The sequence below is a fragment of the Oreochromis niloticus genome, linkage group LG3 (genome assembly GCF_001858045.2).
Source record: "Oreochromis niloticus isolate F11D_XX linkage group LG3, O_niloticus_UMD_NMBU, whole genome shotgun sequence".
Taxonomy (NCBI): domain Eukaryota; kingdom Metazoa; phylum Chordata; class Actinopteri; order Cichliformes; family Cichlidae; genus Oreochromis; species Oreochromis niloticus.
The window spans coordinates 80,235,691-80,260,584 of NC_031967.2; the positions used below are offsets into that span (position 1 = coordinate 80,235,691).

The 24,894-nt window shown below is 40.8% G+C and overlaps 2 protein-coding genes across 5 annotated transcripts; both read left to right on the forward strand.

Annotated features, from left to right (window-relative positions):
• Positions 1–884: 884 nt before the first annotated feature.
• On the forward strand, positions 885–5,343 carry LOC100709378 (RLA class II histocompatibility antigen, DP alpha-1 chain-like). Its single transcript, XM_019356776.2, has 4 exons — positions 885–975; positions 1,392–1,637; positions 2,887–3,171; positions 4,893–5,343. Exons 1-4 carry the CDS (start codon positions 918–920, stop codon positions 5,006–5,008), a joined length of 705 nt encoding a protein of 234 aa, XP_019212321.1. The 5' UTR covers positions 885–917; the 3' UTR covers positions 5,009–5,343.
• A 2,838-nt stretch (positions 5,344–8,181) lies between these two features.
• On the forward strand, positions 8,182–23,562 carry LOC100709109 (H-2 class II histocompatibility antigen, E-S beta chain). 4 transcript variants are annotated; one of them, XM_025905409.1, is made up of 9 exons: positions 8,202–8,317; positions 8,925–8,997; positions 9,640–9,912; positions 10,290–10,503; positions 21,927–21,994; positions 22,077–22,184; positions 22,494–22,640; positions 23,080–23,185; positions 23,382–23,562. In XM_025905409.1, the coding sequence occupies exons 2-9, from the start codon at positions 8,952–8,954 to the stop codon at positions 23,401–23,403; spliced, it is 984 nt and encodes a 327-aa protein (XP_025761194.1). In that variant the 5' UTR covers positions 8,202–8,317; positions 8,925–8,951; the 3' UTR covers positions 23,404–23,562. The 4 variants fall into 4 exon arrangements, with proteins under 4 accessions (XP_019212318.1, XP_019212319.1, XP_025761194.1 ...); XM_025905410.1 differs by having other exon boundaries at positions 8,925–8,979; XM_019356773.2 differs by lacking the exon at positions 8,925–8,997 and having other exon boundaries at positions 8,182–8,317.
• The last annotated feature ends 1,332 nt before the right edge of the window (positions 23,563–24,894 follow it).

A 24,894-nucleotide genomic window follows, 5' to 3' on the forward strand; every position in this document is an offset into this window, starting at 1 on the left:
ATCAAGGAAAAGTGGTAGGATAGATAGAAGGTCATTTTTTTTGGATTCTTTAGACGTAAAACAGGTTTATTTTGGAAACATCTTTATCTCTCCTCATAATTAAAGTTAGTTAGTGTTCATCATGTTCCTGATAATATATCTTAACATCTGTAACAGGCATGAATAATCCTTAGAGATAGGAGTGTCCTCAGAGGAAGCTCATGGTGGGAATTATTGTTCAAACAGAGCTCCAACAAAGATGTTGCTTAAAGGACTCATAAAGATCTGTAAGACAGAGTCATAATCTAAATAAAGTTATCGAGGAGCTTCAGGTACTGTGAAAGCAAAAGCACCAGTTCGTCCATAGAGTTGGCTCATACTGGGACAGCAGGGACATTGGTTAGACAGTCTGAATAAATGACCTGTTACTAATGTCGATTCTGAGAGGCTCAGAGAGGAAGTCTTATTCTGAAAGTCTTGACAGTGTTCAGTACTTTGTAGTTTGGAGACAGAACAGGACTAGAGCTGGTTCAGTTTCTCACAGTCTGATGATGCTTCAGCATCAAACCTCCCCTGGCTTTACGGAGATGTCGCCAGATCACCTCTGCAGTTCTCCATTTGTCCACCAGGTGTCCTCAGTGTATCTGCAGTCCCAGATCACTGTAGTCACTTTATTCCGTGTTTTTTTTTTTTATAAGGTCTTTGTTTTCTACACCTGTGATCATCATCAGGCTCTGATAAAAATGAGTTTTATATGAAAATGATTATTGATCTCAGTTGTGTTTGTGTCTCTGTGAGTGTGTGTATGCGTGTCTGCTGCTTGTGTGTGCCTGGTCACTGATGACATCATGTGGGCCCTGCTCTGTGATTGGCTGCTGCGCATGTGCGAGCTCACAGACATTCAGATAGCCACAGAGCTGCTGCTGCTGCTGATAAAGATGAAGGTGTGGGTGCTGCTCCTCATCCTTTCCTTGGTCCCCTGTGTCTCTGCTGATGGTGAGTCTCTAATTTACTCATGAACTCTTGTATTTGAAACCTTTCATGCACGAGTTATTAAGAAATTATGGTGAGAGCGTCGAAGTGAAACCAAAGGAACTCTTAAAGCACAAAACAGATCAGACATCAGTAAGTAACTACACGTGCGATTTCGTTACTAACAGCATGAAAACATGAAAAGGAGCTGAGAGGGAGGTGGGTTGCAAAGGGCTTCTCTGATGTTACCCAAGTTGCCAGATTGTGTGCGTGTGTGAAAATATCATTCTGAGCATTGTGCTGCAGTGTGATTGCTGCAAAGAGACTAAGTGCAACGTACACAAACCATTATAGTCAAATTACAGTTTTAATTCATTTTATTTCACTTAAGTGACACAAAGGCACTGATGGCACTGAATCAGCCCTCTTATTCTCCTCAGATGCTCATGGGAGCAACTTCATCATCGGCTGTTCAGATGCTGATGGAGAGAACGTTCTGATCCTGGATGATGAGGCAGTCTGGTACGCCGACTTCAACAAACAGACAGGAGTCAATGCTCTGCCTGCCTTTGTAGATCCAATAAGCTTTCCAGGTTTCTATGAAGAAGCTGTGGCTGATCAACAGATATGCAAACAAAACCTGATGGTGACTCGTAAGGCTATGAAGGACTTTCCCAAAGAACTCGGTAAACACAAACCCTTAACCACACAGTCCGTATGTAAAGGGCAGAAAAACATTCAGAGACCGGAGGTAAATAAAACGTGTTGTTGTGTTAAAGAGCATTTTTCAGAGGCTGACAGGTTAGATCATTGGAGATGCTTTCAGTTATGTACATTCAACATCCATTGATTTGTTTGAATTTTTAGATAAAATCGGATTGTGTTTCGGGGTTTAAATGTCCGTTAATTCCTCCAGATTCTATGGGCTGATTCCAGTACCTCAGCCAATATTACCAAATCACTTTATCAGTCAATGTTTTAAACTAACAGTTGTGATTGGCTTCTTCATGTTCAACTCAACTATGTTGTCATCATACTGACACTCAGATAAACAGATATTTTGTTTTCTCAGCTGTTGACAACATACAGAGCTCTTTAAATGGAGAGAAAGCACCAATATTGGCCATATTTACAGATTTCAAATATAATTCACAAAGATGATCTGAGCAGAAACATTTTCATCACGTCTTTGGTGAGCTAACAAACACGGTGACCTTTATTGTCACAGAGTTCCAAGTTTGTATTCATATCAGTACTTCTCTTTATTCAGTGTCCAGAATCTACCAGCATAAACCTGCAAACATTTATCAGAAATATTTAAATATCAGGAAACACTTTCCTGCATCTGATCTCATCAAGATCATTCACACATGAGGTGCTGCAGTTGGAGTTTAATGAATCTACTCAAGAAACAACATTCATCAGGCTTTATCCTCAGTGACAAAACCGCACCTGCAGCAACAGCCATGAAGACCTGATGACACAAACACAGAGAACATGCAAACTTTCAGAGGTGAAACACACAAACAGAACTTGAGCTTCATGTAACTAATGAAAGACACAACAGTAGAGACTCAAAAACCTCAGACGCACAGGAGTGAAACTGGGAACACCAAGATCAAATTTCCTCTTTATTACAAGAGTTTGAGGATCTTCAAACATTAAGTTCTCTGTTTGTTCAGGTGAAAACTCATCTCACTTCAACAGAAGCTCAGGTCCATCCAGTGTTTCTGTGCTTTCTCTTCTTGTTTTTAGTAAGCTCATAACCGCAATCTCACACTCCTCAAAGTGTTTCGCTCTGTGAGTTAAATTCATTTGGGAGAAAAAACTGCCACAGAGTCAGTGCAGGTCCTGTACATACTGAATACTCCTTGTTGCAATTCAGTGTGTCCTGGTGAGTGGTGTTGTGAGTAAACTGTACATGTTTGTCCACAGATCCTCCTTCGAGCCTGATCATCTACACTGTACTAAATGTGGAACTCGGAGTCCAAAACACTCTGATCTGTCATGTGACTGGTTTCTATCCTGCTCCCGTCAATGTCACCTGGACCAAAAACGAGCAGAAAGTGACAGAAGGAACGAACACCAGCGTTCCCTTCCCCAACAAAGATGGTTCCTTCAAACAGACGTCCAGACTTCAGTTCATCCCAAAGCAGGGAGACGTCTACAGCTGCACTGTGGAACATGTGGCCCTGATACAACCAATGACCAAATTCTATGGTGAGAAAATTCAACTCAGTTTGTTTTACATTATACAGTTTCACAACAACAGTGATCTCAAGTTGCTTTATATTCTAAGGTAAATCAACAATATCAGAGAGAAAACATTAAAATAAAGGAAAGTTTTAAGCCTAATCTTCATCTACTAGTACTACTAGTTGATAATCTAATTTTAAATACTCTAGGTTGTGTTAAATTTGTTTAGATCACAGGAATAGGAAAGGATTTGTCTGTGTGTTTCAGTTTGGTTTAGCTATAGGCCTGAGAGTGTGTGTAATTGTTTAGAGAGAAAGGAATTTATGGACACTGGGGGTCTGCTGTCATAAAAGGATACAGGAAGCTACAGTTGGGGGGTTGCTGATGCTGATGCTTGTACCTTTAATAAAAGTTCATAATTGCCATAACTTGGAAGTAGGTTTGCAGGAGACTCTCCACCTGCTTATCTGTAAATGTAAGACAACAAGATGTAATATGTTAACTCTGTTTCTATGTTGCGTAGAAGAATTTGGGATAGCTTGGGTGAGAGGGTTACTTTTATGACCCCCAGGAAGTCACGTATACAGAGACAGTGCTTTAACTGTTACGCACCCACACCCGCATGCACGCTCACTCACATGCACACACATACACACAGGTACGCGTATACAGTCACTCACGTGCACTCACACATACACACAGGTACGCGCAGACACAGGCACTCACGTGCTCATGCATACACACACAGACACAGAGTTTGCAGCACACCATGGGGGTTTTATGATGGGGTCGCTTCTACAAAACTGCGTTTCACAGACAAAGGAGTGAAGATTTTGCAGAGGGACACCGGCCTGGCACATCTTCCCTTCTAGAAGATGCATGCTTAAATGAAGACGAATAAAGATGAATAAAGGTTTTGTGAAATACTGAGTTCCGGTGCCATCTCTGGATCCCAGAGGAATCAAAAGAACCGCGGTGAAACTGATTTCGTAACATACTACAAGGTCATTAAGATAAGATGGGGCCTGATTATTTAAGACCTTGTATGTGAGGAGCAGGATTTTGAATTCAATTCTGGATTTAACAGGAAGCCAATGAAGGGAAGCCAAAACAGGAGAAATATGCTCTCTCTTTCTAGTCCCTGTCAGTACCCTTGCTGCAGCATTTTGGATTAACTGAAGGTTTTTCAGTGAGTTTTTAGAACATCCTGATAATAAAGAATTACAGTAGTCCAGCCTGGAAGTAATAAATGCATGAACTAGTTTTTCAGCGTCACTCTGAGACAGGATATTTCTAATTTTAGAGATGTTGCGCAAATGGAAGAAAGCAGTCTTACATATTTGTTTAATATGTGCGTTGAAGGACATGTCCTGGTCAAAAATGACTCCAAGGTTCCTCACAGTGTTACTGGAGGCCAAGGTAACGCCATCCAGAGTAAGAATCTGCTTAGATACCATATTTCTAAGACTTTCAGGGCCGAGTACAATAACCTCAGTTTTATCTGAATTAAGAAGCAGAATATTAGAAGTCATCCAGGTCTTTATGTCTTTAAGACATTCCTGTTGTCTCATCTGTTTTCATAGACAAATATAACTGAATATCATCTACATAGTAATAAAATGAGGCAGTGCTTTCAAATAGTATTGCCTGAAATATTAAGTATAGTTCCCAGCACTGAAGTCCCAGGGACTCCATCAGTTTTCAGATGTGAAGGTTCACATTACTCTCTGTGTTTCTGTCTGCAGCTGTGGTGAACTCTGATCTCATTCTTGGACCTGCCATGTTTTGTGGAGTGGGTCTGACTGTCGGTGTCCTCGGTGTGGCAGCAGGAATCTTCTTACTCATCAGAGCAACCGAGTGACTCTGAATGGTCGGGGTTGATGTTTTAATAAATTGAGCACTTTGCAATCTAATTACACAGAAACTGAAGTTTTACCTCTGGTGCCAGCAGACAGCATCTTCAGATTAACTGCTGCTCTTGAATTTTTTTACATCCCGATATTTTACATGCTTTATTGCATATTAAACATCTGGAAGAAACTCTGTCCTTAAAAACAGCGGCAGGAGGCCAGAATGATCACAGACATTTCAGTCCTCATCCTCACTTAGACTGAATGTTAACAGTGTTTTTGATGGCAGAGAACAGTGATGTGAACCAGAAGATTTTTTGTTTCATTAAAGATTTATTGACAAAGATTTGAGTTCATTTTAGAGATGGCACGATACCACTTTTTTATGTCCGATACCGATACCGATATCATAAATTTGGATATCTGCCGATACCGATATGAATCCGATATAGTGTGTTTTTTAATCAATAAAACTGTTTTTTTAATATATTGCTGCATTTTGTATAAGTTCATACTTAAGTTTAAATAAACAATAACACTAAAGCTATTCTGATATACCTGTATGTAAAAAATACACTGCACCCAAAATATTTCATAGTTCAGGAACACTGATCAATCTAATAAACTTAAACCTACTCCATCCTCCCTATTCTGGTATTTTAAAGAGTACTTAGCAGAAATATTAAGCAACCTAACTAATAGGGTTGCAAACTCCCAGCAAAAAAAAATAGGGAACCACCCCCCACCCTCCACCTCATGATGCTTAATCGATGTAATCAACTTTAATTTGATGCAGGGTGAAAAAAAAAAATGCACAGAAATAAATTATTTTTCAAGAATAATTAAATCGATTCAAGATCTTTCTTCAACAGAATTGCAGAATTCACAGATGGTACCTTCTCAAAGAAAAAAGTACTATAGCTTACTAGGGTATATTAGACTTAACAGTTACTATATACAGTAATGGACTTCTATACATTTTACATCAGATTAAAACTTTGGGTGTAAGATTCAGATAATTATTTATTAAAAGCTAGGCATTTTAAATGAGAATAAGAAAGAAAAGTATGTCTTTGTGCCCCCTTTTCCCTGTTAATGCCCTATCAGCCCCCCTGGCTAAACTTTGCTAGATCCGCCCCTGCACAGTTACCAGCCGTCAGCTGCGTAGAAAACGCTCCTGGTGTAGAAAGTAATATTAAATAAATTCTAAAAACAGCTTATCAAGCTTAAACGTGCTGCTGTTGTTCCGCCGCTGGTTTCCTCTTTCTGGTGCAAAGTGGGCCAAAAACAAAGAAGAGAGACGGACTCGCGACAGAAAAGCCGATCAGCTGATCATTAAGCAGTTTCACGATTGAAGTAGCGCAGGAAGGTGAGGGAGAGAGAGAGGCAGTCGCTCCATATATCGGTTGTTAAGCTTAACATGGGTACGCTTTACAAACATTCAGAGATGAACTTACACACTTGCTTTACTTCTCTCTGGGATAACTTCCTCGGAGATGAAATGCTGGTTTGGTAGCGAGGCTACAAATACACACAGCCGCTCTATCATGTGACACATACTGCTCCGACTTGCTACGGTTATGAGGCCAGTTACGCCGTGTCGCAAGTTTTGTGAGGTGTTTTTTTTTTATATTTAATGGATCGGATTACATTTTTTATTTCTCGCCGATATCCGATCCAGTAATTTAGGTCAGTATCAGACCGATACCGATACGTAATATCGGATCGGTCCATCTCTAGTTCATTTATTTTCATCTCAGTTCCTTTCAGGGCAGGGATAGCTCAGTAGGTAGAGTGGTCGCCCCATGATCGGAAGGTCGGGGGTTCGAATCCACTGAACGGCTACCCTGAGGCACCCCTGAGCAAGGTACCTACACACTGCTCCCCAGTGCTTAGTGGCTGCCCACTGCTTCACTGAGTGAATGGGTCAAATACAGAGAAAAACAAGTAATTTCCCCACGGGGATCAATAAAGTATACATTATTATTCATTTTGTTATCATGTTTTTATTTATTGTTGTAATTATTGATGATAAAATGTGATTGCTCAGGCTTTACTATAAGATGTTCTTCTACAAAAACCAGTCAGAGTGCAAAGACTCCCTGATTCAGTGTTGTGTCACTGAGTGCTGGAACAGAAGGCACTTTGGTCTGTCTGAGCTCAGATGAAGGAAATAGTGAACAGCCCTATTTTTGACTTCATACTGACAGCTCAGAATAAGTCTTCAGCTTTCAAACTACACTTTATTTAGTCACGTAAATGCCATATCACTCCATCAACGTTATGTGAAAAAAGCCCAAAACAGCTTCCAAGTATTACATTTAAATACAAAATGAAACATTCAAACTGACTGAAGATGCATTTGAGCTCTGCTACTGGTGGTGGATGTTTGAGCGCAGAGTTCATTTCACAGGTAAGTTACTGGTTGGGGAGTCTGGGGGAAGGTGGTCCATTCTTTCTTTCTTTATCTTTTTTTTAAGATATTCCCTAAAGGTGTGATACGTAGAGAGGTCCTTTATTGTCATTGGTGAACTAGTCCAGTGTTATTGGAGCCTAACAACCAAAGGTGGATGTGAGATCATGTGTAATGGTGGAGATAAGAAAAAGTCACTTAGAGATAAGTCACATAAAAACCTGCATTTTGAGCTCCAGTAGATTTTTCTTCTTCATCAGCTGATCAGCTGATTCAACTGAATACAACAAGGCATAAGCTGATGCTTCACAGGTTATCTGACTGATATTCAACCACTAGACTCTATAAAGCTAGTGTAAAAGGTCAAATTCAGTGAGTGAATTTACTCAGCATCATCACATCAAATATAAATGTCTGCTGCCTTTCATGTAACTTCACACTGACCATGAACACCACAGCTGCTCTGTACCAGTCCAACATAGCTGATCACTGTAAACTTTACCAAATCACAGCAAATCAGCAAACCCCCAGCAAACTCTCAGTAATCAAAATAATGTCAAATAGCTTCTGATTTATAATTAACAAATTCCATCCATTCTCTTCAGCTTATCCAAATAGCAATGCAGGGTAGCTGGAGCCTATTGAAAGTTCACATCCTGGACTGTCAGAACAATATAACAAATATTTGTTTGTTTTTTGCATAATATTATAAAAACCTAATAAAATATTTAAGCAATTTCTTCCTGGTAACAGCTGATGCTGAGGTCATGTGACCCTGCACTCTGGTTTCTACAGCAGCTCTCAGTCAGACACAGTCTGACTGAGAGCTGCTTGCCAGGAGAACTCAGGAACATGGCTTCAATGTTTTTATGCCTCACGCTTCTCTTCATCACCATCTGCACAACAGGTAAGATCAATATACTAATCAAGCACATGATCAGTCACAGATACAGAGTGTTCAATGATTAGAGGAAAGTGAAGGATGAGATGTGATATTATTTTTATTGTGGTTGATGCACAGCAGCATTTTTATTTGTAATCTTCATCTATGATGATGCTCATCTGCCTCTCAGAGCTGGAGTTTACTGTTTCAGCTATCATTAAGTTTTACAGCGTTGTTTTTCTAGAGAAAAAAAGCAATGTGGAATACTGAGTAAATGTAGTTTATACAAGGAGAGGGGAAGTAAAAATAAAGACAAGGCACTAGAAACAAATGACTCATGAAATAAAGTGAGAAGTGGTTAACACCTCTTCTTCTTAACTGTACTTATACAAACAGTGAGACTCCACAGTTCTCTGTTTTTTAACTGTCCATCTGGATAATTCCCACGTAAATGAAGGTAAATGTCAGTTTATATGCAGAAGATGTATGTCCTTATTCAGGCTCTCCCTACAAACACACTATTTAATATCCAGTCACACTGAGAGTTTTCTGCAATATTGCATTTACACATTGGAACATCACGTGTGACTAATCAAATTACATTGTTTTGAAATGTTGGCACAACATACAGGTATGTCTTAAAGACATAAACACCTGGATGTGTTCTCCTACATTCAGACAGATTGGTATGGACTCAAATTGTGGTAAATATTTTGTACTTGTAAATCAAATGTGTAGTTGTGAACTGAGTTTTTTAACCTTGTAAACCAAAATATGTGAAAGTTTTATGTATGTGCATCTAGAGATAAAAGATTTGTGTTTGTAAATTTGTTTTTTACACAAGTTACAATTTTTTTTTTAGGTCTGTTTACAGATACAAAGTAAAAAGCTACGTGCAAATCTCTGCGCTCAGGTTCCCTGGCTGTGTGTGACTCTCAACTTACACGTACAAATTTTGACCCGATTTTTCTTCCTTTCAGCTGATTGGTCGATGTCAAGTCAATCACAAATTTAACAATCCAATCAGAGAATAGATGGGATTGGCTGTCGGAGGGGTTGTTAAATTTGTGATTGACAAGAAATTGACCAATCAGCTGAAAGGAAGAAAAATCGGGTCAAAATTTGTATGTGTAAGTTGAGAGTCACACACAGCCAGGGAACCTCTCTAATATTAGGGTCTGTTTTGTTAATCGTTGTTATATATATCAAATTGAATTGATACTTTGTTGGAATCATATCATCATGATATCTTCACCTTATTTAGATTATTAAGCTTAACAACAATCTGCTCTTAAAGGTTTCCCAGATTACTATAGGAGAGTGATTCTCTAATCTTTGTGTTTCAGATGGATATGAACTTTACAATTCAGATCGCTGCTTGTTTAACTCCACTGAGCTGCAAGATGTCGAGTTCATCAGATCTTGCTATTACAACAAGATAGAGTTTGTCAGGTTCAGCAGTGATGTGGGGAAGTTTGTTGGATACACTGATTTTGGTATGAAGAATGCAGAGATGTGGAACAAAGATCAGGGATACCTTGCTGCAATGAGAGCTCAGAAAGAGACGTACTGCAAACACAACATTGACCTCTGGTACACAAATGTTCTTTCTAAGTCAGGTGAGTCTGTGTTTCTATGACATCATCAGATCATCAAATAAACCTCATCACACTGATGCATCATCATCAACACAACTCCTGACTGGACTCCTCTTCTGTATCGGGCTTCCGTCTACACTGCTGCAGCTCGTATGTTGATTTGTTGTTGTTGTTAGTTTACAACAACAACAACAGCACTTAGTTTACAGCAAACACTGCTGAAGGTTTAATCTGACACATTCAGTTAAAGCTACACATTCTCTGTAGTTCTGGTAGTTTTACAGGAACAGTCTGACCATTTCAGGCTTGTTCTATTTATAAAGTCACTTCAGCTTTATTGTGTTGCAGTTTTAACTTTGAACAAAGTAAAAACATTTCTCCTCTTTCTGATGTTCCAGTGACACCATCAGTCAGACTTCACTCCACGATGGCTCCTGGTTGTCACCATCCTGCCATGTTGGTCTGCAGCGTCTATGACTTCTACCCCAAACTGATCAAAGTGAGCTGGTTGAGAAATGGACAGGAAATAACCTCTGACATCACTTCCACTGAAGAGTTTGCAAATGGTGATTGGCTCTACCAGGTCCACTCCCACTTGGAGTACATACCCAGGTGAGTCCAGGTCAAACCTGGAACCAGGACTCTTTGTTTGCCTGGACAGTCTGACCACGTGTGCCCTCTCCAGGATAATTCCACTGTCAGCACCAAACTCCTTCAATGGTGATGTTTGAAGGGTCTGATCCTTCAGCTCAGGCTGTTAACTCTGATCTTTGTCCAAGTTTTCTTCTGTGGCTCCAGCTCACTGACTTCAGTTTGAATAACCACAACATCCCATATTCACAGCTCAGCCTGTGAAACCTGTTCCCTCTTCTTCTTCCTCATTCCTGGTAAAACTGAACCCATCCGACGTTCCAGTTTCTGCAGAGCCGAGTGTTTCAGCAGGAACTGTCTGAAAATTCAGATCGAAAACAGGAAGTCCCCAAGATTGTTTTTAATATTGTTAAAAGTTTAAAACAGGACGTTTGCTGATTCAGTTATTTTAACATCTCCATAATTTCTCTTTTCCACATCTTTGTGAGTCAAGTCCATCATATAAAATGTGTTGCAAGTGATCAGGTAACCATCAGCTGATCACACAAATCAGATCAATCAGATAAATATCAGTGATGTTGGTTTGTGTTTGTGTTGAAGGTCTGGAGAGAAGATCTCCTGTGTGGTGGAGCACGCCAGCATGGAGAAACCACTGATTATTAACTGGGGTAAATACCTGTCTGTATCGACACACCTGTACACCGCCTGTGTGTCTGTTCACCTGTGTGACTCTCACCTGTGTGTCTTTAGTCCCTCCCATGCCTGAAACAGAGAGACTGATCATCGTTGGAGCCGTAGGACTGATCCTGGGTCTGATCTTATTTCTGGCTGGAGTCATCTACAGGAGGAAGAGTGGAGGTCAGACCAGCACTCAGTCAAACACCAGTTTAAACCAGACTAAAACCAGATTCAATCAGACTAAAATTAATTAACACCAGAATAAAGTTGCAGCAAAGAAAAGAGAAGCTTTGACTTCCAGAAGCTGATGGAGCTTCTGAACAGCTTCAGTTTGTCCAAAGTAAAGATAACTTGGATCAGTTGGATCTTTGGGTTTAAGTTTTAGGCAAAAAACATCAGAACTGTGACGTGTCAGTTCAGCCTGAGTCGTCACTCTTTGACCTTTGACCCTCGTTCTCTGTGTTGCAGATACATCTTTGGCTCACAGGTTCAGTGAGAAACAGGCAGAGGACTGGAGCAAAGATGCTGCAGCTCTGAGCTTGTGGAGACCTCAGAAGGAGAAGTTCTTCAAACCCGACTCTGAGCTCTGCTCCACAAATGTTCTGCCTAAGTCAGGTGACTCAGTGTTTCTGTGACATCATCAGATCATCACATGAAAGCTCAGGTCCTCACTGAGGGATCAGCTCCTGACTGAACACACTGCTGATGGTTTCATCTTTATTTAAAACTAGTGTCGTCTGGAGTTCTGCTCCTTTCACAGTAAAGCCTGGTGTCTCACACACAGCCCACTGGAAAAAATGATTCATAATTCAACTTCATCAGTGAGACATTAAAACTGTGTGAGGGCACCAGGTGTTTCTAGATGTTAGTGAGATGTTGGTCTCATGGAGAATAATGTGTTCGGGTACATGTGGAGGTTTTATAAAAGCACTTTAAATGAAGATGTCTCAGCTTCTTCTTCATGTGTTCATGAACAGCTGCCAACAGCTGGCACTTTATTACGTGTCAAAGTTTCCCTTCTGTGTTCAGACCTTTTTTATTTTTTATGTTCCAGTGATGCCATTGGTCAGGCTTCACTCCATGCCACCCTCTGGTGGTCGTCATCCTGCCTTGGCGCTCTGCAGAGTCTACGACTTCTTCCCCAAGCAGCTCAAAACCAGGTGTTGCTCCAGGCTGCTTTGATTTATCCTCATGATTTATTTGAATAGATCATAAAAGATTTATAGTTTTTGTGCCGGCACATCTGCTGCTACACACCAGCAGACTGTGGGGACCAGTGTGGAGCTGTTGGTTAAAGCAGTACAGGTCCTGTTCTAACGATGAGTCATCTCCTTGTTTTCTCTGTCTGTGCCCCAGGACTGATGCTGGTTCCCAGTAGTTGTTCCTGACTGTGGACCTGGAGCTGGTTCTGCTTCTGTCTGATAGCTGGAAGCAAAAGCAGCAGCAGCTGGCAGCTCTGTGTTTGATCCAGGCTGTTAGAGTCAGGCTGAATGTGGACCGAGGTGTGTCTGCTGGAGCCTCAGTGGTGGAGTCATCATATGTGTGTGCAGAGTGTTCTCAGAGTCTTTACAGCTGTCTGACAGCAGGAACTGCTCAGGCCCAACCAGGTGAGCTGCCTCCAGGATGGACCTGAGCTGGAGGACAGCGAGGTGTGTGCTGTGTGCTTTGTTTGGCTGTAAGGCTGGAGGGGGCGGAGTTCTGCGGGTGTTTGTGTGTGTGTGACACTTTCCAGTGTTATCAAACACACACACACACACACACACACACACACACACACACACACACACACACACACACAACCCCGTTCAGCTATCTTAGTGAGGACCCTCATTGACATAATGGTTTCCCTAGCCCCTTACACTAACCCTAACCCTTACCCTAAACCTAACCATAACCTAATTGTAACCCTGACACTAAAACCACGTTTTGAGCCTCAAAAATGGCTTTAAATGCCTTCAAAAATGTGAGGACCGGGTTGTGTGTCCTCACAAGTGACTGCTGGTTCTCACAAGTATAGTAGAATGCAGATTTCGGTCCTCACAAAGATAGCTAGACAAGAACACACACACACACACACACAGAGATGGATGGAAAGATGAAACCACACTCTGAGCTGTCAGCTGTTTGTTGTATTTTCACTTCCTGATCCTTTCCTAAATAAAGCAGTTTCCACAGTCACTGTAAAAGATGAGGGAAAGTAGTTTTCACTTTTCGTTGTGTGTCTGTGTTTACTTTCTGTTAACAAAGTTAAGCAGCTCAAAAAGAAGCACAATGTGTATCTTCTTGACGGTGTTGCTCCTGGATCATCAAACTGATGGCGGTCCAAGTGACCAATCACATTGTGGTGATATTACAGTTTTGCAGTGTGTAAACACCATCACACAACACATCAAACTCTAATCCCAAAACCACCCTACAGCTCTGTAACCATAATAACAATCACATCCTAACCCCCAACCCTGACCATAAATCCCCCTTTTCCTGAGTGGACAAGTTTTTTTTCTTAATTGTAAAACATGACTAGTTTCTTAGTCATGTTACTTGCAATGCTGAACATGGACCAGCTTTAAGTAATTATGATGATCCAAAAAAAACCCCAGCGTGGTACTTATCTTTGTGAAAGGTTAAAAATGTAGTTTTAAGACATAATTATGGATTGAAATAATAGTTAAAAAGTCAGGAGATATAAAAACGGTGCATAAGTTATGGGGATTACAGTTCAGTTCATATTTTAAACCAAGTTAAAAAATGGACACCCCAGTAATATTTTTTGTTCAGATTCAGTTTTTATCTAATTACACTTGAAGTTTTATCAAACTGGATTCCCTAAAGATGCCACAATGCTCTCAGGAAGAATGTATACTGCCTTATAGGGAAGCCTGCAGAATAAATCCTGTAGTTGAAGCTTTAAACAAAGTCGTGATCTGTGCCTCTTTATTTTATTACCCAGGTGGAGTAATTGTCCTCAAAATGACTCCTATGTTAAACAGTAAAAATGATAAGACTGTTGTAAACATGTTAAAGTAAAGCATAACTTTGGAAACTGTTTAAAAGTAATCAAAGTTGGTAGCAGGTAAAGTGAGCTTCAAGTACAGTAGCTTTGCTAATGAAGCACAAATGGTATTTGTGGCAGTAAGGTTAATCAGGCTCATACATCTTTTCAATTTTAAATGTTTTTTATGTGTGTTGTTGAGGTGAGAGGAGCTGCAAATGCAATTACCAATGAACACATTGTTTAATAATGGGCTTTATATAAACGGTTACATACTAGTTGCTTGATGTGAGTTCTAGTTTATGATATTATGTGTATTGTGCGTATGTCAGTGTGAGCAAATGTTCAGATTAGAGTGATTACTTTAGTTTTCGTGTAATCTAATAAGAAATACTTTTGTCTTATTAACAAACAATAATAAATATTCAAAAAGAATGAACTGTTCATTTGTTTCTATTTTTAATATTGCAGTTTTTAAAATGTAACTCCATACAACATTTGTCGAAAAAACAAACAACTAAAACATTTTCTTGTTTATGTGCCATGTTCAAGTTTAACTTTTTTAAAGAAAACATTTTCTTAACTGCAAAAATATATAAATAATCTCAAGTCAAAGGCCAAAGTCAACTAAAAATAGATTTAGACACAATCTCCCCAACCGGTCGCAGCAGATGGCCCCGCCCTCCCTGAGCCTGGTTCTGCCGGAGGTTTCTTCCTGTTAAAAGGGAGTTTTTCCTTCCCACTGTCGCCAAAGTGCTTTATAGCGGGTCATATGGTTATTTGGTTTTTCGCTGCATGCATTACTGTAAGGTCTGCGTTACAATATAAAGCACCTTGCGGCAACCGTTGTGGTGATTTTATATAAAGAAAATTGAATTCAAACCAGTGTAGCCGCTTAATTTTAAAAAGCTGGTTTTGGGCTTGTGAGGTCATATAGATTCCTGTGAGCATGAGTGGAGTGTGTCACTGTCACAGGGTGGTGATGTGTGTTGGTGTACCTCTGCTGTCATAGCCCTACTCTGCACCCCCCACATCAAGAAAATGTTAAACAAACAAGGAAGTCATTTTTAGAAATTAGAATAAAACTTCCTGTTTCTGCTTGCTGGACAGTCCACAGGTGTGGTGTTTTCTGTCCATTTTCCACAGCTTAATGTAAACAAGTCAATTCATAAGCCATATCTACACTGTGTCTTTGTGTCAGGGGGGAAATTTGTATCTTAATATTCAAATGCTGAGTACAAAGAGAGTGTGTGTTAGTACAGATCATTATTTACTGCAGAGCTGTCTGCATGAACACCAGAGAAGAACCAGATTCAAACCTGCAGGCTCATTTCATGTCTGTGTACAGAGGTGCTGTGTGGACCACATTTGAACTGTTGCTTTTGTCTTCATGGACAATTTTAAATAGATGATCATTTATTAAGAATAATCATATATTTCTTACAGCAGTGTGTGATAAACTAGATATCTGTGTTTAATATAAAGTGCTGCGTGTCCATCAAACAGTGAAGAGCTGCTGGATTCATTGTTTCCTCCAAATGAAAGAAAAGTCATTTTCCTGTGACAGAGCGACGATGCAGTGGAGTCTGTTTCTGCTTCTTCTGATGCGTGAGTGATCATTTTACCAGGGCTCCTGATTGTTTCCACCTAAAATCCTTTAGTTTGATCAGGACTCATTAAACAAATGAACTCTGACTGAGAAAATCAAGGATTCACCTGTAAACTGGACAGTTTGATGGGAACATGAGTTTCCTGCTTGTATCAGCAGATATTCAACAGTATTTCTTCTGTTTTAGGTCAGTGTGTCTTCATCACATGTCACCTGTATGAGTACCACTTTATTAAAGAAGAGATGAGCTGGGATGAAGCACGGGCATACTGCAGAGAGAACTACACAGACCTGGCCAAAGTGTTTGACCTGACAGACATGAGAAGACTTCAAGACTCTGCACAGAATCAAACAGAAGCCTGGATTGGACTGTACAGCGAGCCAGGAAGAGACAACAGGAGGTGGCACTGGTCTCTGCCGGGGAAGGAATACACTGAAAATAAGACCTGTTGGACAGCTGGAGAACCTAATGATGGAGCATATCCGGAGAACTGTGTGAGGACAGGAGACAAGTGGGAAGATGAACCATGTAGTCGCACGCATCCGTTCATCTGTTATGACAGTAAGAATATGTGGACAGTAATATGATAATACAATATTTTAATAATGTTATAATCTAGTTTATAATCTGTGTTACATCATATGTTCCTGAAAGAGACAGTTTTAGGAATGACACAAATTAGTTGATAAAGACTTTCTTTTCTGTTGATTTGACAGAAACATTGAAAGACAATAAAACCTTTCATTTGAATGAGACGTCTGTGAACTGGACTCAGGCTCAGAACTACTGCAGACAGCATCACACCGACCTGGCCAGTGGACTCGATCAGATATACAGTGAAGAGTTTAAGAAGCTACAGAAGTCTAAAGACCCTAAGGTGAACTTGTGGATCGGCCTGTTCAGAGACAGCTGGAGGTGGTCAGATGGGAGTAACTTCTCTTTCAGATACTGGGACATGGACTCATTTAATGATGGACTAAACAACAGGACATGTGCTACGACTCTGTTAGAGAGATCAGGAAGATGGAGCTCTGCTGGATGTGACCAAAGAAAGCCTTTCTTCTGCTATGATGGTGAGTTTACACAGATTTATCTCAGCTGTTTGTCCAATAGATGAACAGCTGGAGTCACTCAAAGGATTTAGGTCAGTATGTTTCTTCAGCCACTTATTTCTGCATGAATGTTGAACTTCTGTCAGAGGTGAAGATGTTTAGCTGATGGTTGGAACAGAGATTTCTCTGTAGAGCAACTGATTCATCTGAAAAATCACTGAAATGTTTTTTCTTTGTTCTTTGTCTAAAACTGGACCTAGCATGTGTCTTTGTCCGGGTTTTGTGTTTATTATGGTTTTATGACTTGTTCTTTTGGATTTCAGGGATTTGCATATTCTAGCTTTGTATGAGTTCTTTAATTGTATATTTCCTTGTGCTTTTCAGTTTTCAGTATTTACATTTTTAGTTCTATATTTTTAGTTTTTCATATTTGTTCCCATCATTTCCAGTCAGTTCAAGTTTTTACTCAGTGTTGTTATTGTTTCAGTCCCTGTCTGTTCTCTTTGTGTTCTGTGTCCATGGCTGTTTATGCTTTTAGTCCCATCCCTGTGTTTTCTGCCTGTGCTGACTTCAGTTTTGCTTCCTCTATCCCAGTGCTCTGCCATCTTGCTTTGTATATCTGTTTTACCTCGAATCTTTCAAGTTTTCTAATTTTTTGCTTTGTTTGTTTAGTATTTTGTTTGACATATTTTGTTACAACAAATAAAGCTGTTTCTTTCAAAGCTCATTTTCATGTTTTCTGTGATTTTATGGCAGATAAGTTGATTCTGATCAGGGAAAACAAAACCTGGGAGGAAGCCTTGAATTACTGCAGACAGAAACACCATGACCTGGTTTCAATCAGCAACCCTGAGGAGCAGCGATGGGTCCAGGAAAGAGCCAAAAACGCCTCGACTCCTTTCGTGTGGCTGGGACTGCGCTACGGCTGCGCTGCACGTTTGTGGCTTTGGGTCACTGATTATGTAGTGTGCTATGAGAGGTGGGCTTCAGGGGAAGGACTGAAGACTGTGACATGTCTGCAGCCATGACCACAGGAGGGCAGCACGAGTGGGTCAGTCAGAGGAAAAATGAGACGTTTAATTTTATTTGTTTAAAACACTAAGGTTTAAAACTAAAGTCACTTCTTAGCTGCACATGTAGATTTTCTGGGGTGAACTCTGTGTTTCTGCTCAGTGTTTACAGTCTCTGGGTTTGAAATGGGAGAAAAATGACCAACAGATTATTACCTGCAGGTTAGATATGTGCAGAGAGCAGTCTGTGTTTCATTTCCTCTCCTTTACCAGAGTCAGGAACATCTTGGTTTCTTCCTTCGCTGTTGCTGGATTGGTTCATCATTAAACTGTTGCAGGATATTTGTTTTGATTGAGTTCAAATATGTTGATGGTTTGAATGTTTCTGCTTCATGTGCTGTAAATCTTTGTATCACACTATTGTATCCTCAGCTTGAATTACAAAGCCTGTCACTAAAAGCAGGTAAAACCATGTTTGTGTCATGATTCCATATGAGCTCTATAATCTGATCATGTGTTCATGAAGCCAAATAAACCTTCATTTAACCAAGTCTGTCACTGTTACAGCTTTCGCAGAAAAAATACAAACAGCGCCTCCTAATGATGAGACCAGTTAACAGCAAAGTCAACATGATGTGTTTCTAAAGCTGGTTTCAAGCCAGTTACAGCAAATGTGCATCCAGCACATGTAATACCACAACTACCTGGATTTACAGGTACACACTACATATGTCACAGTAATACGCAATTAGCTGCAGTTAATGTAATGATGACATTTATCTTGTGTTGCACACGGGGGGGGGGGGTCCAAATGAAGCCTGTGTTGAGGCCCGTATCATTCTTTAGAATATCCATAAAGACAAATGAGGCCCTGCTTCTTTGAAGTGATGTCACTGCCATGTTATGTGGTTCGAACTGTTAATAAGAGACTGAAATTAGTTTTTTGTGTGAACTTGATCCGAGGTGATTCTGGGGATAGTCATCATGATGCATGATGATTGGAGGCACATTATGGAGCCACCAAAAGGCAAAAAACATCAGCACTTTGGAACATTGTGACGTACTGTCACCCAATAATAACACAAGTCTTAAATGTATGACCTAAAATGTGTTCGTTGTGGACATCTTTTCAACATCAACCTTATACTTGTACGTTGTTTTTATAATATAGGCTGTATATTATAAGAGAACTACACACTTCCTCTCACAATCATGAGCAATAAAGCAGGAGACTTGTACAAATGAACCATACATAATTCAAACGCTCTTTTAAACTTGTTAAACACATGTTACTCCTTTTAAAATGAATTTCAAAATTCATCTAAATAATTTGAACATTATTATTTTATGTTTTAACATGGTTTCAACATTTTCAATATTTCAACAGATTTAAATGAATCACAGTTTTAATCTGGTAACAAACAAATAAGGTGATGAATTAAAATAAATAAATAAGTCAAAAACAGGAACATGTATTGAATAAATCAGTAGGCCAACATATAATGAATCATTTATGTTTATAAATCATCTGTATTCATTTGTGTCATGTTGACATTTGTAAAAACCCACAAATAAACATTATATTTATAATCATGTCAGTTTCCTGCACCTGTCACAGACGTCCAATTGACGTACAAAAAATTACTCAGTCCAAAGTTCAAGTGTTAAACGTCGTGTTAACTTCCAGGTTGGGTCATGGTTGGACGTCATTTGAATGTTGTACTGGCAGATTTCATTTCTTATGTATCGATCACATATTTTAACCATGTCACTGTAGTAATAGTAGTATCACTTTGTTACTTGGGTTAGCTTCACAAATGTGTCTTATGCTCTATCACATATGGTCTACACACACACACACACACACGCACACACACACACACACACACACACACACACACACACACACACACAGTGGGGCCATTGTAAGTTCATGGGAGACGTTAAACAGATAGTGAGACTCCCTCTGCTTATCAGGGATGCAAATCTCTCATTGACGCTAAGCAGTAAAAGGTCATAATTCTCTCTCTGTGAGGGAGAAGGTTTTAGGGATGGGGCTGTACCACTGTACAGCCCCATCCCGTGACGTGGGCCAACACGTAAGGATGGCAGCCATGAGCAGAAATCACCCTGGTGTTTGGCTGGGATGTTTCTCTCCACATTGCAATGTGTTTATTAAGCTCACTTCAAAAGATGCTCACTGGGGGTTTTGCAGGTTATTATTAAAATTTCCATAACAATATGGCGTTGTCAAATAGGATTCCTCGGCTGAGTTTTGCTGAATTACGGGGATCCAGTGACTAGCCATCCTGAGGGAAAATGACCTCAGTCCCTCCTTTCTTTTTTTAATTTAAGAAAAAAGTAGAAAAGGGGGAACTGCAAAACTTACTTCAGCAACTCACACATGCAGATAGTTAAAGAGCCAAGAGGGGAAGAGAAAAAGAGAGAAACGGTGAGCAGGTTTTGAATTGGGGAGAGAGTCTTCAACCAGACGACAAGGGGCGCATGCCCAAGAGAGCACGACTGATAGTCCGACGCTGGGGTGCGCAGATCCATGATCCGACACTGCAAAATTGCGCAAATTTAGTACTGGCGAAGTTTTATTTTAGACACTCAACAAGTTGGGTTTCAGTTGACAGAAGACCCTTAATTGAGTGCGTGATCCTGTGACCTCAGCGAGCTGAGGTGCTCTGTTTTGGTCCTTACACTCCTTACACCAGCACCAAGCAACAGAAGAGGAGGCCGCAAGCAGGACGCTCCTGTTGCGAAAATGACTTGAGCTCAACCCCATGGAAAAGGAGTCATGGATGGGATGGCCCATAGTCTGGGTGGAAACTCCATTTCTGATTGTGATGAAATGTGGGAAAGTGTGCATGAAGTATGTTGTGTGAGAAAAACAGAAATGTCAAGACAGAAAAGAGTTAATTCAGCTGATGTGTGTAGGATGAATGATGGAAAGAGATGTGTTAAATAGTGAATGAAAGAATCAGAGAATGAAAGTGGTAATAAGTAGTGATGAAAATGAAATGTAATAAATGTCTTAGTGTGTCAATTGCAGGTGACCACAGACCTTGATCAGCCTCCTCCACGAGCACAGCGGTCAGAGTAAAGTGATAGATTAACATAATAACACCCAACACAAGGCTTTAGCCTGTCTCTCTCAACCACCCAGGTTAGGAGGGAACTGAGGAGGATTAAAGCCAAGAAGGCAGCGGGTCCAGATGGCATCAGCTCAAGGGTCATCAGGTCCTGCGCAGAGCAACTGTGTGGGGTGATGGAGCACCTCTTCAACCTGAGCCTGAGGCTGGGAAGAGTCCCACAGCTCTGGATAACCTCCTGTGTTGTTCCAGTGCCAAAGACTTCACGCCCCAAGGACCTCAACAGCTAAAGGCCGGTGGCTCTGACATCCCACCTGATGAAGACCCTGGAGCGGCTGGTCCTGGCTCAGCTTCGGCGCCTTGTGAGCTCATCATTAGACCCACTTCAGTTTGCCTACCAGCCTGGCATTGGAGCGGATGATGCCGTCATTCACCTCATGCATCAACACTATTCTTCCCACGGTCCTGAAGGACAAGCTGGAGAACTCTGTGTGCCCTCTCCAGGATAATTCCACTGTCAGCACCAAACTCCTTCAATGGTGATGTTTGAAGGGTCTGATCCTTCAGCTGTTAACTCTGATCTTTGTCCAAGTTTTCTTCTGTGGCTCCAGCTCACTGACTTTAGTTTGAATAACCACAACATCCCATATTCACAGCTCAGCCTGTGAAACCTGTTCCCTCTTCTTCTTCCTCATTCCTGCTAAAACTGAACCCATCCGACGTTCCAGTTTCTGCAGAGCCGAGTGTTTCAGCAGGAACTGTCCGAAAATTCAGATCGAAAACAGGAAGTCCCCAAGATTGTTTTTAATATTGTTGAAAGTTTAAAACAGGACATTTGCTGATTCAGTTATTTTAACATCTCCATAATTTCTCTTTTCCACATCTTTGTGAGTCAAGTCCATCATATAAAATGTGTTGCAGGTGATCAGGTAACCATCAGCTGATCACACAAATCAGATAAATCAGATAAATATCAGTGATGTTGGTTTGTGTTTGTGTTGAAGGTCTGGAGAGAAGATCTCCTGTATGGTGGAGCACGCCAGCCTGGAGAAACCATTGATTATTAACTGGGGTAAATACCAGTCTGTATCGACACACCTGTACACCACCTGTGTGTCTGTTCACCTGTGTGACTCTCACCTGTGTGTCTTCAGTCCCTCCCATGCCTGAAACAGAGAGACTGATCATCGTTGGAGCCGTAGGACTGATCCTGGGTCTGATCTTGTTTCTGGCTGGAGTCATCTACAGGAGGAAGAGTGGAGGTCAGACCAACACTCACTGAAACACCAGTTTAAACGAGAATAAAACCAGTTCAAATCAGACTAAAACCAGATTCGATCAGACTAAAATTAATTAACACCAGAATAAAGTTGCAGCAAAGAAAAGAGAAGCTTTGACTTCCAGAAGCTGATGGAGCTTCTGAACAGCTTCAGTTTGTCCAAAGTAAAGATAACTTGGATCAGTTGGATCTTTGGGTTTAAGTTTTAGGCAAAAAACATCAGAACTGTGACGTGTCAGTTCAGCCTGAGTCGTCACTCTTTGACCTTTGACCCTCGTTCTCTGTGTTGCAGATACATCTTTGGCTCACAGGTTCAGTGAGAAACAGGCAGAGGACTGGAGCAAAGATGCTGCAGCTCTGAGCTTGTGGAGACCTCAGAAGGAGAAGTTCTTCAAACCCGACTCTGAGCTCTGCTTCACAAATGTTCTGCCTAAGTCAGGTGACTCAGTGTTTCTGTGACATCATCAGATCATCACATGAAAGCTCAGGTCCTCACTGAGGGATCAGCTCCTGACTGAACACACAGCTGATGGTTTCATCTTTATTTAAAACTAGTGTCGTCTGGAGTTCTGCTCCTTTCACAGTAAAGCCTGGTGTCTCACACACAGCCCACTGGAAAAAATGATTCATAATTCAACTTCATCAGTGAGACATTAAAACTGTGTGAGGGCACCAGGTGTTTCTAGATGTTAGTGAGATGTTGGTCTCATGGAGAATAATGTGTTCGGGTACATGTGGAGGTTTTATAAAAGCACTTTAAATGAAGATGTCTCAGCTTCTTCTTCATGTGTTCATGAACAGCTGCCAACAGCTGGCACTTTATTACGTGTCAAAGTTTCCCTTCTGTGTTCAGACCTTTTTTATTTTTTATGTTCCAGTGATGCCATTGGTCAGGCTTCACTCCATGCCACCCTCTGGTGGTCGTCATCCTGCCTTGGCGCTCTGCAGAGTCTACGACTTCTTCCCCAAGCAGCTCAAAACCAGGTGTTGCTCCAGGCTGCTTTGATTTATCCTCATGATTTATTTGAATAGATCATAAAAGATTTATAGTTTTTGTGCCGGCACATCTGCTGCTACACACCAGCAGACTGTGGGGACCAGTGTGGAGCTGTTGGTTAAAGCAGTACAGGTCCTGTTCTAACGATGAGTCATCTCCTTGTTTTCTCTGTCTGTGCCCCAGGACTGATGCTGGTTCCCAGTAGTTGTTCCTGACTGTGGACCTGGAGCTGGTTCTGCTTCTGTCTGATAGCTGGAAGCAAAAGCAGCAGCAGCTGGCAGCTCTGTGTTTGATCCAGGCTGTTAGAGTCAGGCTGAATGTGGACCGAGGTGTGTCTGCTGGAGCCTCAGTGGTGGAGTCATCATATGTGTGTGCAGAGTGTTCTCAGAGTCTTTACAGCTGTCTGACAGCAGGAACTGCTCAGGCCCAACCAGGTGAGCTGCCTCCAGGATGGACCTGAGCTGGAGGACAGCGAGGTGTGTGCTGTGTGCTTTGTTTGGCTGTAAGGCTGGAGGGGGCGGAGTTCTGCGGGTGTTTGTGTGTGTGTGACACTTTCCAGTGTTATCAAACACACACACACACACACACACACACACACACACACACACACACACACACACACAACCCCGTTCAGCTATCTTAGTGAGGACCCTCATTGACATAATGGTTTCCCTAGCCCCTTACACTAACCCTAACCCTTACCCTAAACCTAACCATAACCTAATTGTAACCCTGACACTAAAACCACGTTTTGAGCCTCAAAAATGGCTTTAAATGCCTTCAAAAATGTGAGGACCGGGTTGTGTGTCCTCACAAGTGACTGCTGGTTCTCACAAGTATAGTAGAATGCAGATTTCGGTCCTCACAAAGATAGCTAGACAAGAACACACACACACACACACACAGAGATGGATGGAAAGATGAAACCACACTCTGAGCTGTCAGCTGTTTGTTGTATTTTCACTTCCTGATCCTTTCCTAAATAAAGCAGTTTCCACAGTCACTGTAAAAGATGAGGGAAAGTAGTTTTCACTTTTCGTTGTGTGTCTGTGTTTACTTTCTGTTAACAAAGTTAAGCAGCTCAAAAAGAAGCACAATGTGTATCTTCTTGACGGTGTTGCTCCTGGATCATCAAACTGATGGCGGTCCAAGTGACCAATCACATTGTGGTGATATTACAGTTTTGCAGTGTGTAAACACCATCACACAACACATCAAACTCTAATCCCAAAACCACCCTACAGCTCTGTAACCATAATAACAATCACATCCTAACCCCCAACCCTGACCATAAATCCCCCTTTTCCTGAGTGGACAAGTTTTTTTTCTTAATTGTAAAACATGACTAGTTTCTTAGTCATGTTACTTGCAATGCTGAACATGGACCAGCTTTAAGTAATTATGATGATCCAAAAAAAACCCCAGCGTGGTACTTATCTTTGTGAAAGGTTAAAAATGTAGTTTTAAGACATAATTATGGATTGAAATAATAGTTAAAAAGTCAGGAGATATAAAAACGGTGCATAAGTTATGGGGATTACAGTTCAGTTCATATTTTAAACCAAGTTAAAAAATGGACACCCCAGTAATATTTTTTGTTCAGATTCAGTTTTTATCTAATTACACTTGAAGTTTTATCAAACTGGATTCCCTAAAGATGCCACAATGCTCTCAGGAAGAATGTATACTGCCTTAT